We start from the raw sequence: 12,306 nt of genomic DNA, 5'->3' as shown, positions 1-12,306 counted from the left end.
GCCTCTCCTAATAGAAACCCCAGAGCTGGGCACTAGAGGGTCAGTGGCTATTCTGGGGGGAAATCCTGTAAGCTGTTTCACCTCAAAGGGAACCCAGACCCATTGATGGTTGAACCCTCTGAGGCTCTGTATACTGCTGGTGCTTAATGTATGTCCTATTTTCTCTCCCACTAGTGTGTTCCTCGAGCAGTAGCAAGAAAGCAGATTGTCATGTCACTCACCTTCCTGTCTACCTTCCATGGCTCCCCCTCTGGAGAACAAAACTCAAACTTACCAGGCTAACATTCAAGGCCTCAAAGCTTCTCCTGGCCCCATGTGTCTTATCCTCTGGCCAGACTCATGACTTACGGTCCCCAAACACTTGCATGTGTTCAGAATGCCATACCTCTGTGTGGGCTGTTCTTCCTCCCACAATGTCTTTTTGCTCTCCTTTTCAGCCTAGTGAGCTCCTATTAATGCCTCAAAGCCCAGCTCCTATGGCCCTTCCATTTGCAGATGAAGAAACTAGGCCACAGAGGGTAGTTAACTTGCTGTACCAGGCTACACAACCATATGGATGTGGACACAGAATTCATGAGAACAATCAGCATCCAGTGAGCACTCATTGTGTTGAAACACTCTTCACTGAATCCCCACTGGCTGAGTGAGATCATAGTATGGGGAAAGCCACAAGAGGGTTCTGAGCTGAAAAATGCCATGTTTGGATTCAGCTGCAAGGGCAAGGCAGGGGAGAAGAGTCCAGTGCTGGGGCCTGGGGGAGTGATGCTGAGGGTGTGTGTGTGGGGGTGGGCTGTAGTGTAAGTGGGGAGAGGAGTCAAACTTTGGGTGTACTTGAAAGGGAGAGCCCAGAGCATCTGGGAACTGGATGTGAGATTTGAGGTGGGCAGGAGTTTGGGAGGATTCCCATGTACTTTCCTACTTGAAGGGCCCCTGGAAAGATGAAATGCCAATGAAGAGGGATCAGTCCCAGGCACAAAGCTCATGGGAGCTGGTTATTCCATGTTAGTTCTCTTTCCTTCTCCCTTTTTCATGTCCCAAGAGAAGGGAAGGCTCTGGAAGGCCAGGGACCAGGCCCTTCTCACCTGCAGCACCTGGTCCAGGGCTGCCCCACATTGAAGACCCTGGCCCACTCACTGGCTTCAGCCTCTGCTCATGCAGGTGACGCGCCTGGTCTCCTCAACTAAGCCTGCATTCCAGGCTCCTACTCTGTGGACCCTGGTCTTCCTCAGGGTTCCAAAAAGATGGCAAGTTATTTGTGGATGTTCAGGTGGGCTTACAAAACTTGGCTAAGACCCAAAGGCTGGAGTAGGAGGCAGGCAGGCAGCCAGCATTCTGTGGGCTGAGAAGCCCATCCGGATCCTGTGGGCCCTGGGAAGCTGCCTGTTTTCAAAGATAAATCCTGTCTTCAGGGCATTCAGGCCAGTAATGGTAGCCTGGGAGCTCAGAATGGGGATTCTGGAAGGCAGAGCTGGAGGATCCTCAGGAGGGTTGAATGTAGGGGACAGATAGGCGAGAAGGCATGGAGAAAAACCGGATCGCCTGAGGATCTCGTGGTTCATGGGAACCCCTTCCCTAGAGCCCTCAGGCCTGTGAGAGCAGAGATGAGCCAGGACAGCCCCATTTGCAATGGCGGGGGTGGAGGGGGAGGGCAAGGGCATTTACAAGGGGCCACTCCTTAGTCTCTCTGAAGGTCAGATGACCTGAATTAAATGTCCCTAGAGGGCAGCTGGATCCACTATGAGGGCACTTAACAGTAACAATGGCCCACATTTCTCAAGCAGCTTCTCAGGGTTGGTCATGCTCAGTCTCGTTCAGGTAGGGCAGCACCACAAGGCCAGGAGGGCAGTGTGAAGATCTCCCCAAGCACAGGTGAGGTCACCAGGGCCCAGAGGGGCAACAGCGCCTGGTGAAGTTAGAAGTGAGGGCCCAAGGTTTCAAGCCCAGGCAAGCCCACCCAGGCCCGAGGCAGTAAGGTCTCAGGAAGGACCCAAGTGGCTGGTTGGGTGCAGTGTCCTGGGCGGGGTGGGCTGAGGGTGATCAGGCCGTGCCAGGAACAGCCTAGGACAGACAGGGCTGTGGTTTCAGGACCCATTCAAGTGAGAAGAATGAGGTGCCCACACTTCTTTGTCTATAAACTCAGCTCTCCAGAGGGTGTGGCACGGAGAGGGTAATGAATGTTCTTGTACGTGCTCTTTGTCTGTGGGTGGAAAATATGTACACACCAAGAGCAAGCCCCTGTTCAAGCCAACCCAGGGACTTGTGAGCATTGACCTCAGGCTCAATGACAGGGACAGAAACCCCCTAGATTGAACCCCCACCTGACCATTGTTTGCCTACAATTTCCCGGCCCTGGGCCCTCAAGCATGGCTAGGACCAGGGGGCAGGCCACCCCCTCTCCTATGGGTCCATTTCCGGGCCGAGTTCTTGGAGGTAGGGAAGAACCTCGGGAGCTGCAAAGCTGACCCAAGTGACGATGAGGGGACCACTCCCTCCCATCCTTAATACTGTTTCCTGCCCCTGGCTCTCGACCTCATCACTGGGATCATTGGGACCATACCCAGGTGCTGAACCCCAAGTTCAACTCATGACGAGCAAGGAAAAGTAACGCACAAATGCTTTTGCGATTGGCCTCTATGCACTATGTTCGATGGACTCCCCTGTATGTCAGCTAAGAGTTACCCAAACATCAGGTCTCCACATTCCGCCTTCCTGATGTCTGTCCTACATCTATACTCCCACAGATGCTGACATCATCATGGTCAACTGTAGAAAGACCCACAGTTCTCCATTCCTCTCCTAAGAGACAGAGCCTCTCCCCCCAACCTCCTAAATCTGGGTTAGTCTCTGGCTTTCTTTGGCTGATGAGACATGAGTGAAAATGATGCTAACAAAGGTTTGAAAAGAACTCTTTACTGCACAGAGGCTCCCCCATTTGTGGTGTGTGGAATGCTGAGCTGCCTGTGAACAAGCCAGGCTAGCCTGCTGGGTGATGGGCCCCATGGACCAGTTTGCCCCTGGCCCTCCAGCCAACAGCCAGCTAATCCCCAGAAGAGCTATCCTGATGTCCTACAGCTGCCCGAACCACACAGGAGCCCCACAAAGAAGGAAAGAACTGCTTAGTGGAGCTCAGCCTAAACTGCCAATCAGCAGAACCAGGAACCAAATAAATGGTCGTTGTTGAAAGCCAAGTTTGGGGGCTACTGTTACACAGCAAAAGCTAACTGATACATATTTTTCATTCTATTGACTCACCTTTTCACTTGAGTAACTACGTCAGCTTCGTATACCCATTTTTCCTCTGGGCAATAGGTTTGATGGGTTAACTGTATTTTTTCTAAAATACACTAAGAAAACTCTATCATATGCAGCAACAGAAATACATATACCTGCATACAGGTGTAGAAATGATTCATTCCCCTCATCTAACAGTTAAAGAAACTGAGGCTCAGAAAGGGGCAGTGACTTGCTAAAGGTCAAACAGCCAGTAAAATGGCAGCACTGGATTCGGTTCCAGGCCTGTCTGAGACCAAAGGCATGGATTTATCTCCAGATCCGCACCCTCTTTCCCCCACCCCACCACCCATGCCAAGATAGTGACAACCACATTCCTGGGGAGAAGCTGAGGGAGTGGGCTGTCTTCTCTGCACCCCCCCCACATCCTCCCCCCTGCCTTCCACGAGGCTGGCCTTACTCCCAGAACTCGGTGACAGGCGAGGTGAAGTTGCTGGCGCTCAGCGTGACCCACAGGCTCTTGTTCTTGCGCATAGTGTCTTCCATACACTGGGGTGTGTTCCAGCTGTGGTTGCAGTGTGCCCAGGGCAGCTCCGACTGGAAGGACTGGAACAAGTAGTAAGTGGCCCAGGCCAGGATGATGACATAGTAGATGTTCAGGAGGGACACGATCACAATGGAGGCATAGCCGATGCCTGTGGGTGTGGGCAAGCAAAAGGAGCATCAGGAGGGAGGCCAGACCCACTGTGGCCACATACACAACCCCAGTATCCCTAGGCCTGGGGCGAGAGGGGCCAGAGGGCCAGAAGGACGAGCAAGTATCGGTAGGATGAATGGATGACTGGATGGATGGGTGGATGGGTGAAAAAATGGATGGTCCGATAAGCTGGGTGAGTGGAAGGATGTATAGAGGAAGAGGAGCTCAATGACTGGATGGCCAGGTGCACAGATGAGTAGATGGATGGTTTTTGGTTGGTTGGAGAGACAGCCAAATGGATGGATGTTGGATGGATGGATGGATATCCAATTTGTTGATGGATGTATGGATGGTGGTTGGTTGAAAGGTTAGGTAGATGAATGTATGGATGATGAGTAGATGGGTATAGCTGGAAAGACCGACGGCTGGTCTATCCATTGACTAATGGGAAAAAGTGTACTGGATGGATGGATGGATTTATACAGATGAATGAATGAACAAACCACACATCCTCCCATCCTTGCCAATTATAAGCATAATAGTGATTATTTTATGGGTGCATACTAGATATCAGGCACAGGACTAAATGTTGTAATAATAAAGCTACCAATTCGTTTGGAGCTTACAGCATGTATGAAGCTACTTTTACGTAGCTCTGTCATTTTGTCTTCACAGCAGCCCTATGAAGTAATAAGCACACAAGGGGAGTAAGTGGGACTTGAAACCATCCAGACTCCTGATTGTGAGCCCTTCTCTTCTACACTACATGGCTAAGCAGCTGCAAGCTCAACAGACAGGTGGGAACAGCCAAGACAGACTGAGCAGCTCCTGTGGGCAGCTGCATCACGGAAATAAAGAAGTGGACTTGCATGAAGCTCCAATGTACCAAAGAGCAGGTGCTCAATAAAAATGTGCTGGATGAACACCAGGCCCCAAGTGACCTCTGTCCCATACTCACCAGAGAACAAGGGGCAGATCTTTTCCCAGCAGGTGATGCCGCCTTCAGAGGTGTACTGGCCTATGATTACCTCTAGGAAAAACACAGGCAAGCCGCCGCCAAACAGGAAAATAAAATATGGTATAAGAAATGCACCTGCAGAGAGAGAAGAGTGGGGTGAAGGTCAGGTTGTGGCTATTACGGGGGCCACTTCCAAGCCCTCCTGGCCAATGAGATCCAAGAGAATGAGCGAGGGACAGGAGGGATGGAGGCCAAAGTCTTGGACCCACTGGAAAATTCTCCAGGCCTTGCCCATCTGTCTAGCTGACATCACCCTTCCAGTGGGCCTTCTCAACCTCCCTCAGATGCACCAGGTGATTTTTAAGCCTCTGAGCCTTTGCTTATGCTATTCCAACTACCTGCCTGCCTTCCCCACATCCATCCATCTCAAATACGGCTTCCTCATTGAAGCCTTCACCTGTCCTTCCCCAGGCCCGCCCAGGGCAGGAAGAGAACTAGTGAGGAAGGGTGCAGTGATGAGAAGCACGAGGGGGGCATCTCCAGCTAAGGGTGGGAGCCAGGGGGAGGAGTGAGGGCCAAGAGCTGGGGTGAGCGCACCTACCTAATGTCCGCTAATGGCTTTGGCAGGTCCATAAACCCTTTGAAACTGTGGGCAACTTGGGTCTATGGCTATTGTGCTTTGTTCTGGGGAGCTTTGGGACTCATTAGAGTCCCAAAGGTGCCTGAGACCTACGAAAGGTTAAGAAATCAGGCTCTATGGGGTGCCTGAGTCATTAAGTGTCTGCCTTTGGCTCAGGTCATAATCCCGGGGTCTCGGATCAAGCCCTGTATCGGGCTCCCAGCTTGGCGGGAGGCCAGATTCTCCCTCTCCCTCTCCCTCTCCCCTTCCCCCTGCTTGTGTTCCCTCTCTCGCTATGTCTCTAATAAATAAAAAACATCTTTTAAAATTAAAGAAAGGAAAGAAAGAAATCAGGCTCTAAGGCAGAATTTCCCAAAAGCTGGTTCTCCTAACTTGGGCTGCTGCAGCACGCCACCTGCGGCCGTTCGACCCTCTGACTGCGGCCATCATGGGCACTGAGCCATTCCTCCCTACCCGGGTCTCTTGGAGCCCTCTCCTGCACCAGGGAGAAGGTCTCGCCCAGTCACGTGCTGCTGGACTCTGACGCCTCCAAAAGGAAGAAGATTCTAGATCACAACCCTCAGCAGGCATAAAAAGCAACAAAACAAAACCCAAACCCAAACTGGCCAACTCACTGAATACCCAGACAGAGTCCTTACGTTTTTTAACAATCATCTTCAAAGGGGTCAAAAGAGACAAACTTCAAGGTGTAAGTTCTAGGGACATGACGTACAGCATGGTGACTATAGCTCATAGTGCTGTTACTACGTATCTGAAAGCTGCTATGGGCGTAAACCTCAAGCTCTCATCACAAGAAAAAAATGTCAGAAGTATGTGAGGTGATGGGTGGTAACTAATAACTGTGGTGATCATTTAGCAATATACATTGTCTATCTACCCGTTACACTGTACACCTTCAACTAGCGTGTGTTACACGTCAATTATTATCTCAGTCCAAGGGGAGAAAATTTTAAATTAAAAATAACTAAAAATATCTCGACTGTATTTTTTTTTCCCTGGGTATCTTTCTATCATGGCAAATGATACTGGTTTTCCATTTACCGGGTGGTAGGGGGCGGGGGGAACAAAGCTTGCTTTTGAAGCACCTTCAGATTAAGTTAGAAAAAGCCCAAGCAAAGGCACATGGATCTGGGGCAATCTGTGGGAAACATGGTCCTGGCCTCACTGCCTCTCGTCCAAGGGGATCAACCAGCTGGTCACTGAGAATCAGGGACCTAACCAAGGTTGCACAGTAAGACCTTGAGGAGAATGTCACCTGATTCTCAATCGTGCTCACATCGGGCCTCTTAGGTGGTGTGGGATAGGGTGGGCACATAGAGGTCCAGGTGGGGGCCTGGGAAAGCAGGGCACGGAGAGGCCCCTATGGTCTGGCCCCTCCCTCTCCTTGATGGCCGCTCTCTGCCCAGTCCAGCCTTACCTCCACCATTTTTGTAGCAGAGGTACGGGAAACGCCAGACGTTGCCCAAGCCGACGAAGCCGCCAGCCACGGAGAGCACAAAGTCGATCTTGCTGGACCACTTCTCCCTCTGAGGCGGCTTCCCCTCAGCCTCATCTTCGGGCCGCGTGCCTGGGCTCTTCCCCGGGGACGGCTTCAGGATGTCTTTGTGAAAGTCTTTCAGACACTGCAGCTTCTCCTTGGTGGCCATGTCCTCGCTTTCTGTGGGGGACAGAACAGAGGCCAACGTGTGCTCAGTAAGGGACGGCCTGCTCATCTCTGGCCAACTCTTCACCTACCCACGGGCTGGTGGGCTCTGACCATCCCAGGCCTGTGGCAAGGGTCCTGTCTGTCCACTGCTCTGACAACAACGTGATTCAGACCCCTCTGGGTGACCAGGGACCTCAAGAGTCAGAACTGACAGGTTCCATTCCCCAGGCACTTGTCCAACAGAAGCACAGGGACCCAATGCCTGTCATCTCCAAATGTCACACCTCATTCCACACCTGAAGGCAGAGAAGCGTGACACCCCCCTCCCCGAACCCTGGAATCTTCTCTACGAAGTATGACACACTCCGGGCAATTCTAAGGTAACTTCCCCCAAAACAGCCTGCCTGAATTTTCTAGCAATGAGCAGATACTGTCTCTGCATCTCACATTTGCCTAGAAAATGATGGCTCCCATTTCACTCAAGACTCAGCACAGTGCCTGGCCACAGGAGGCGTTTGTTCTGAGCTTCTAAAGAATGGATAAACATAAAAAGAGTTAAGGGATGGGGTTTCAGGCGGGAATGGGAACCATATTTGCAAAGGAGGCTTCCGTCAAAGTATGGAAAATGGCTATTTCTGAAATATATTTGCAATTCATTAACCAGTGACATCTCCACATTTATGGGAAAATGCAGGTCAATCTATCTGTCCATCCCTCTCTACCCATTCTCTGGAGCTTGTTCTAACTCCTATACCATCCAGGATCCCTTGCCCTCTAACTCCCTGTTGAGCTCAGCCCCCAAGAGCTGTTCAGGATCACCCTTAGCCCACCCCTGAGCACGGTGAGTCCCAGCCCTGGGGAAAAGGCTGCCTTTGGGGCTTTACCCCCCCATGGTGAGGGCCACGGGAGACAGCTGAACTGTGGGAGCCACAGCTAGTGGGCCTACCCACCCCTCTCTGAGCCTCAGCTTCTTTATCTGCAGAATAAAAAGCCTGTGCACAAAGGTGACCAACTCGTAGCCAAACAGCCTGGGGTCCCACTTGTCTTCATGACCCACACTAGAGGCCGACACTGATATAATAGAGCCAAGTGGAAATTCCTAGGTTGTCTCAAAACATGCGAAGGGCATTGGGACACCCTAGGTTCACACTCCTTACAGGAAACCATCAGCTGGACCCATCACCCAGGCACACGCGGGCCAGCTTACCACCCAGCTCACAGGACAACTCCAGTGGGGATCTGAGTCTGCCTTATCAAAGGCTTACCGCCACCCAACCATGTCTTGTTCGAATCCTTGCTTCCTTGCTAACGGTCTTCCAGGCCCGACAAGAACAGAGGATCTGTGGGACAAGGACCTGTCTTATCTACTGCTACGCCCAGAACCTGAGGCACAGGAGGAGAACCGAAGTGGGGGGATGGCCCAGCGTGGGATCCACAAGCAGCAGCGGCTAAGCATAAACTCCAATACGCCAGCTTCCGCGCCCTGCCCTGCGGAGGTGGCGGTTGGGGCAGGGCACAGTGGGGGCTGCCTGCGGACCTGGGGTGTGCAGAGGGAGGATGGGCTGGCCTGGCCCCAGCAGCCGGGCCCATGGGGGCCTTGCTCGGAGGAGCAGACACACAAAAGCTCAACAGAATCCCCATTTCCCCCACGCCTCCTTCCTCTCCGTGGCTCGGGGTGGGGGACCCCGATTGTTTCGCTATCTGGCCATGAGCAGACCAAGAAAAGGCTTCCTGGAGCCGCCGGGTGCTCGCTGAGCCCTTCCTCTGTCTCCTGGAGCTCAGACTGGCGGCGGCATCCGCATAGCCTTTCTTTGCCCTGCTCCCTCGAGGCGACGTGGGGGTTCGGCCAGGCGTAGGGCTACTGTAAAAATAGCCCCAGCGGCCAGCATTGTTCCAGCATTAATCTGTGCAGCCCCCGATGGTTATCTGAGCGGCCCATTGTGGGCCGGCTGGATGGGAGCATAATTGGAGGATGTGGGACTCAAGTCCCTCCTGATGAAGATGTTTTTCAGGGAATGACCCCTGAACCTCCTCACCAAGAGGGTCGGTTCCGCTCTTTCAGGCTCCCCTTGGATCTTGGGGCTACAAGGCACTTCACAAGGTCAACCAGGAGGAGGGGGGAAGTGGCCGGCTTCTGCTCACACAGGCAGCTGGGAATGGCGAAAATCCTTCCCCGATAGGACACGAGGAGCTGGGGTCTGCTTCCCTGAGGCTACCCTGAAAGCCCTCAGCCTGACTGGCGCTCAGAAAACCCTGCAGAAGCCCGGGAATGGTGCTAGCAAGTTCCCTGAGACCCTCTGCTCTGGGCTCTGGTTTCCCATGAGGAGACACCTCCAGCCCCCTCTCCACTCAGGACCCCATCTTCCCAATGCCTGTGGCAGAACCGGGACGGGATGTGGGACAGGACTCAAATGGGGCAGAACTGGGGCCTGTCACATGTCTGGCATTATGGGGGTGTCACATCCAGGTGTGCATCCAGGGATGGGTCCTTCTGTCACATCTCTGCCACAAATACACTCCCCACGTCCTCGGGGAACACACAGCTGGCAGCAGCCCTGCCTCTGGCTCCTTCCTCACCCAAGACTCACTCATGCCTCGATGAGGCCAGATCTAGGCTCAGGAATCCCACCTCCCTCTCAAGGAGAACTTACTCCAAGCCTTTCTGGGGTGTCTACCCAGCCTCATGCCGGTGTAAGCCCACTGCAGAAAGCCCCTTGGCTTCTGTCTCTTGCCTCCTGTACATTCCCAGCATCCACCTGTATCCCTCTGTCGCCAGGGGAACCATCAAGGGGTCCCTGACGGCTCTTGCCTGGGCATCCATAGCAGCCTCCTCCTAGTCTCCCCACTGCTACACCGTTACCACCCGCACCCCCCCCCAACACTGTTCTCAGCACAGCAGCTGAGGGCAATATCGAGAGCGTAATCAGACCAGAATGCACCCCACCCCCAACCTTCCACCACTCTGGAAGGAAACACAAACTCCTCAATGCAACCTAGCCCCCAATCTCCCCATTCTCCCTTCTCCTTGGGACACTGAACTGCTTCCGTTCATCCCACGCCTTAGGCTCCCTACACAGTGCTCCAGGCCCTCCGGTGGCAGCCTGACCCCTGTAGAAATAAGAGTTTGAGCCCTGGGCTAGAAGCTGACAGCCACGTCCTGGCTAGGTGTCCTCAAGCAAGTTACCCAACCTCTCTGGTCCTTAGTGTCCCTGTCTATAAATTGGGCATAATCATGCCCATCTCATGGGACTGAATGAGGGCCCGGGATGTATGGAAAGTACTTAGAACAGCATCTGGCAAGCAACAAGCACTCCTTAAATGATAGCTGCTGTTGCTGTGAAGTGTGTAAACCTGGTGATTCACAGACCTGTATCCCTGGGGCTAATAATACATTATATGTTTATAAAAAATTTTTTAAAAAACGGTAGCTGCTGTATTGCTGTTGTTATTGCCGTAATTACCGGGGCCCACCTTGACCTTGGGGTGCATGAGGCCTCAGTTCTACTCAGGGTGAGACCAGCAAGGCCCAGGAAGGCCAGCGACACTCCTGAGGTCATACAGCTGGTAGTGACAGTAACGGTCATGTGCCTGAACCTTCAGCTCTGTCATCTACCTCTCTGCCAGCGCGTCCCCATCTCAGACGCCACCTTCCCTGGAGTAATTCCATCCATCTCCACGAACTGACGAAGAAACCCCCGAATCCCCCGTCACCCCACCCCACTATGCAGTAAGTGCTTAGGAACAAGACCCCCCCTTCCCCCACGGCGTTCCAGCAGCCCGCTGCCTTGTCAGCCGCCGCCAAGGGCTGTTTTCCTTGGCGCCAGTCCCAGGGCTATTTTGTAGCGACCATGATACATAATTCCCCATTTTAAGAGCTTCCTCTTTGGTTATTACAGCGAGAAGCGATTAGAATCGGCATTAGAATCCGCTCTGACACAGAGGCTCCAGGATAAAGGCTCCCTCCTTGCCCAGCTGGAATTCTCTCCTTGTCTCTCTGCTCCAGGGGTCACGGCCAGAACTGGCTGTGCCTGAGGACCAACCTGCAGGTCACCTGGTCAGCTCTGGCACGTCTGGACACAGATCTCATGTGGTGCCTGAGATGTGAGCCAACACCACCGTGGATCTATCGGATGTTCCTTTGCTCTGCCCCAATCTACAACCACCAGATTTTTTGGTTATTTACTTTGTGCTGAGCTGTCAATAGTCTTCTATTTACTCCTCAAGCAGCCTTCTTGTGGAAATGATTTTTTTTGGTACTGTTTCACCAATGAAGGAAGTTGACGCTCATGCAGAGAAGCGGGAGGCCTGCCTGAGGCTAGGGACCCAGGAAGGCTGGAGTCAGAACTCCTATCATCATCTGCCCAATGCCTGGGGCACAGGAGCAACGTTTAGAAAGGAGGAGCCCTCTGCACTATTTGCAGGTGGGGATGCTAAGGCCAGAGGGAAAAGGACGCAGAGGTGGAGGGTAGAGCCAGAGACTGGGCACCCTGCCCACATCCCATGCCCTCCCAAGCCCTCAGGCCCCAGGTGCCCACACCACCACAGCCAGCTGCATTCTGAACTAAGCTGAGGACCCTGCTGTGGCTGTCTTCCCCTCAGTCCCAGACCGGGGTGGTGGTGGGGTGGTTAGCCAAGCCCTTGCCTCTTTTTTCCTGGAGGAGCTGCCCAAGAAGCTGGGAACTTCTCACCCTCCCCGGCAGAACTCAAACCTTCTTGAGTGTAAAAACAATCGGCTTCCCACAAGGCTCTCTCTGGAAAAGAATGAGGATTTCAATCCCTCATGGTCACTGACTTACCCACTCACAAGCTTCTACAAGGTTTTCAAAGAAGGCGGTAGGTACTCTGCTATTTCCTCTTTAGAATACCTGCCATCCCATTAAGTGCCCAGCACACAGTCAGCCTCTGAGATCCACCTCTGGGCCTCCCTAGCCAGCATTTCTCTGTAAAACTGGGGGTTAGGCAAGTGGCTCCTAGAACCCCCAGGGGAGATCTGGAGGATCCAGCCACTTTACAGCTGGGGAAACCACAGGCCCGGACAGCCCTGTCCTGTTGGGTTCTCTATGCAACCAAGCATTCCAGAGCAGGTCTTTATCCTCGCCTTTCCTCGTTTCTCTGTCCACTCCAGAGCTAGAGGC

The 12,306-nt window shown here is 53.0% G+C and overlaps 1 protein-coding gene across 4 annotated transcripts in view; it reads right to left on the bottom strand.

Moving 5' to 3' along the window:
* The window catches only part of SLC6A6 (solute carrier family 6 member 6), an 82,866-nt gene that overhangs the window by 35,534 nt on the left and 35,026 nt on the right, over positions 1–12,306 (bottom strand). For all 4 annotated transcript variants that reach the window (XM_044252918.1, XM_044252920.1, XM_044252919.1 and 1 more), the window contains 3 exons: positions 6,944–7,183; positions 4,887–5,021; positions 3,692–3,926 (listed from right to left, as the gene is read on the bottom strand). In XM_044252918.1, coding sequence (XP_044108853.1) covers positions 3,692–3,926; positions 4,887–5,021; positions 6,944–7,172 — 599 coding nt within the window. In that variant the 5' untranslated portion in view covers positions 7,173–7,183. The remainder of the gene's footprint in view (positions 1–3,691; positions 3,927–4,886; positions 5,022–6,943; positions 7,184–12,306) is intronic.

Source organism: Neovison vison, chromosome 6 (genome assembly GCF_020171115.1).
Source record: "Neovison vison isolate M4711 chromosome 6, ASM_NN_V1, whole genome shotgun sequence".
In the NCBI taxonomy this organism is placed as follows: Eukaryota; Metazoa; Chordata; class Mammalia; order Carnivora; family Mustelidae; genus Neogale; species Neogale vison.
This window is presented reverse-complemented; position numbering and strand designations above follow the sequence as displayed.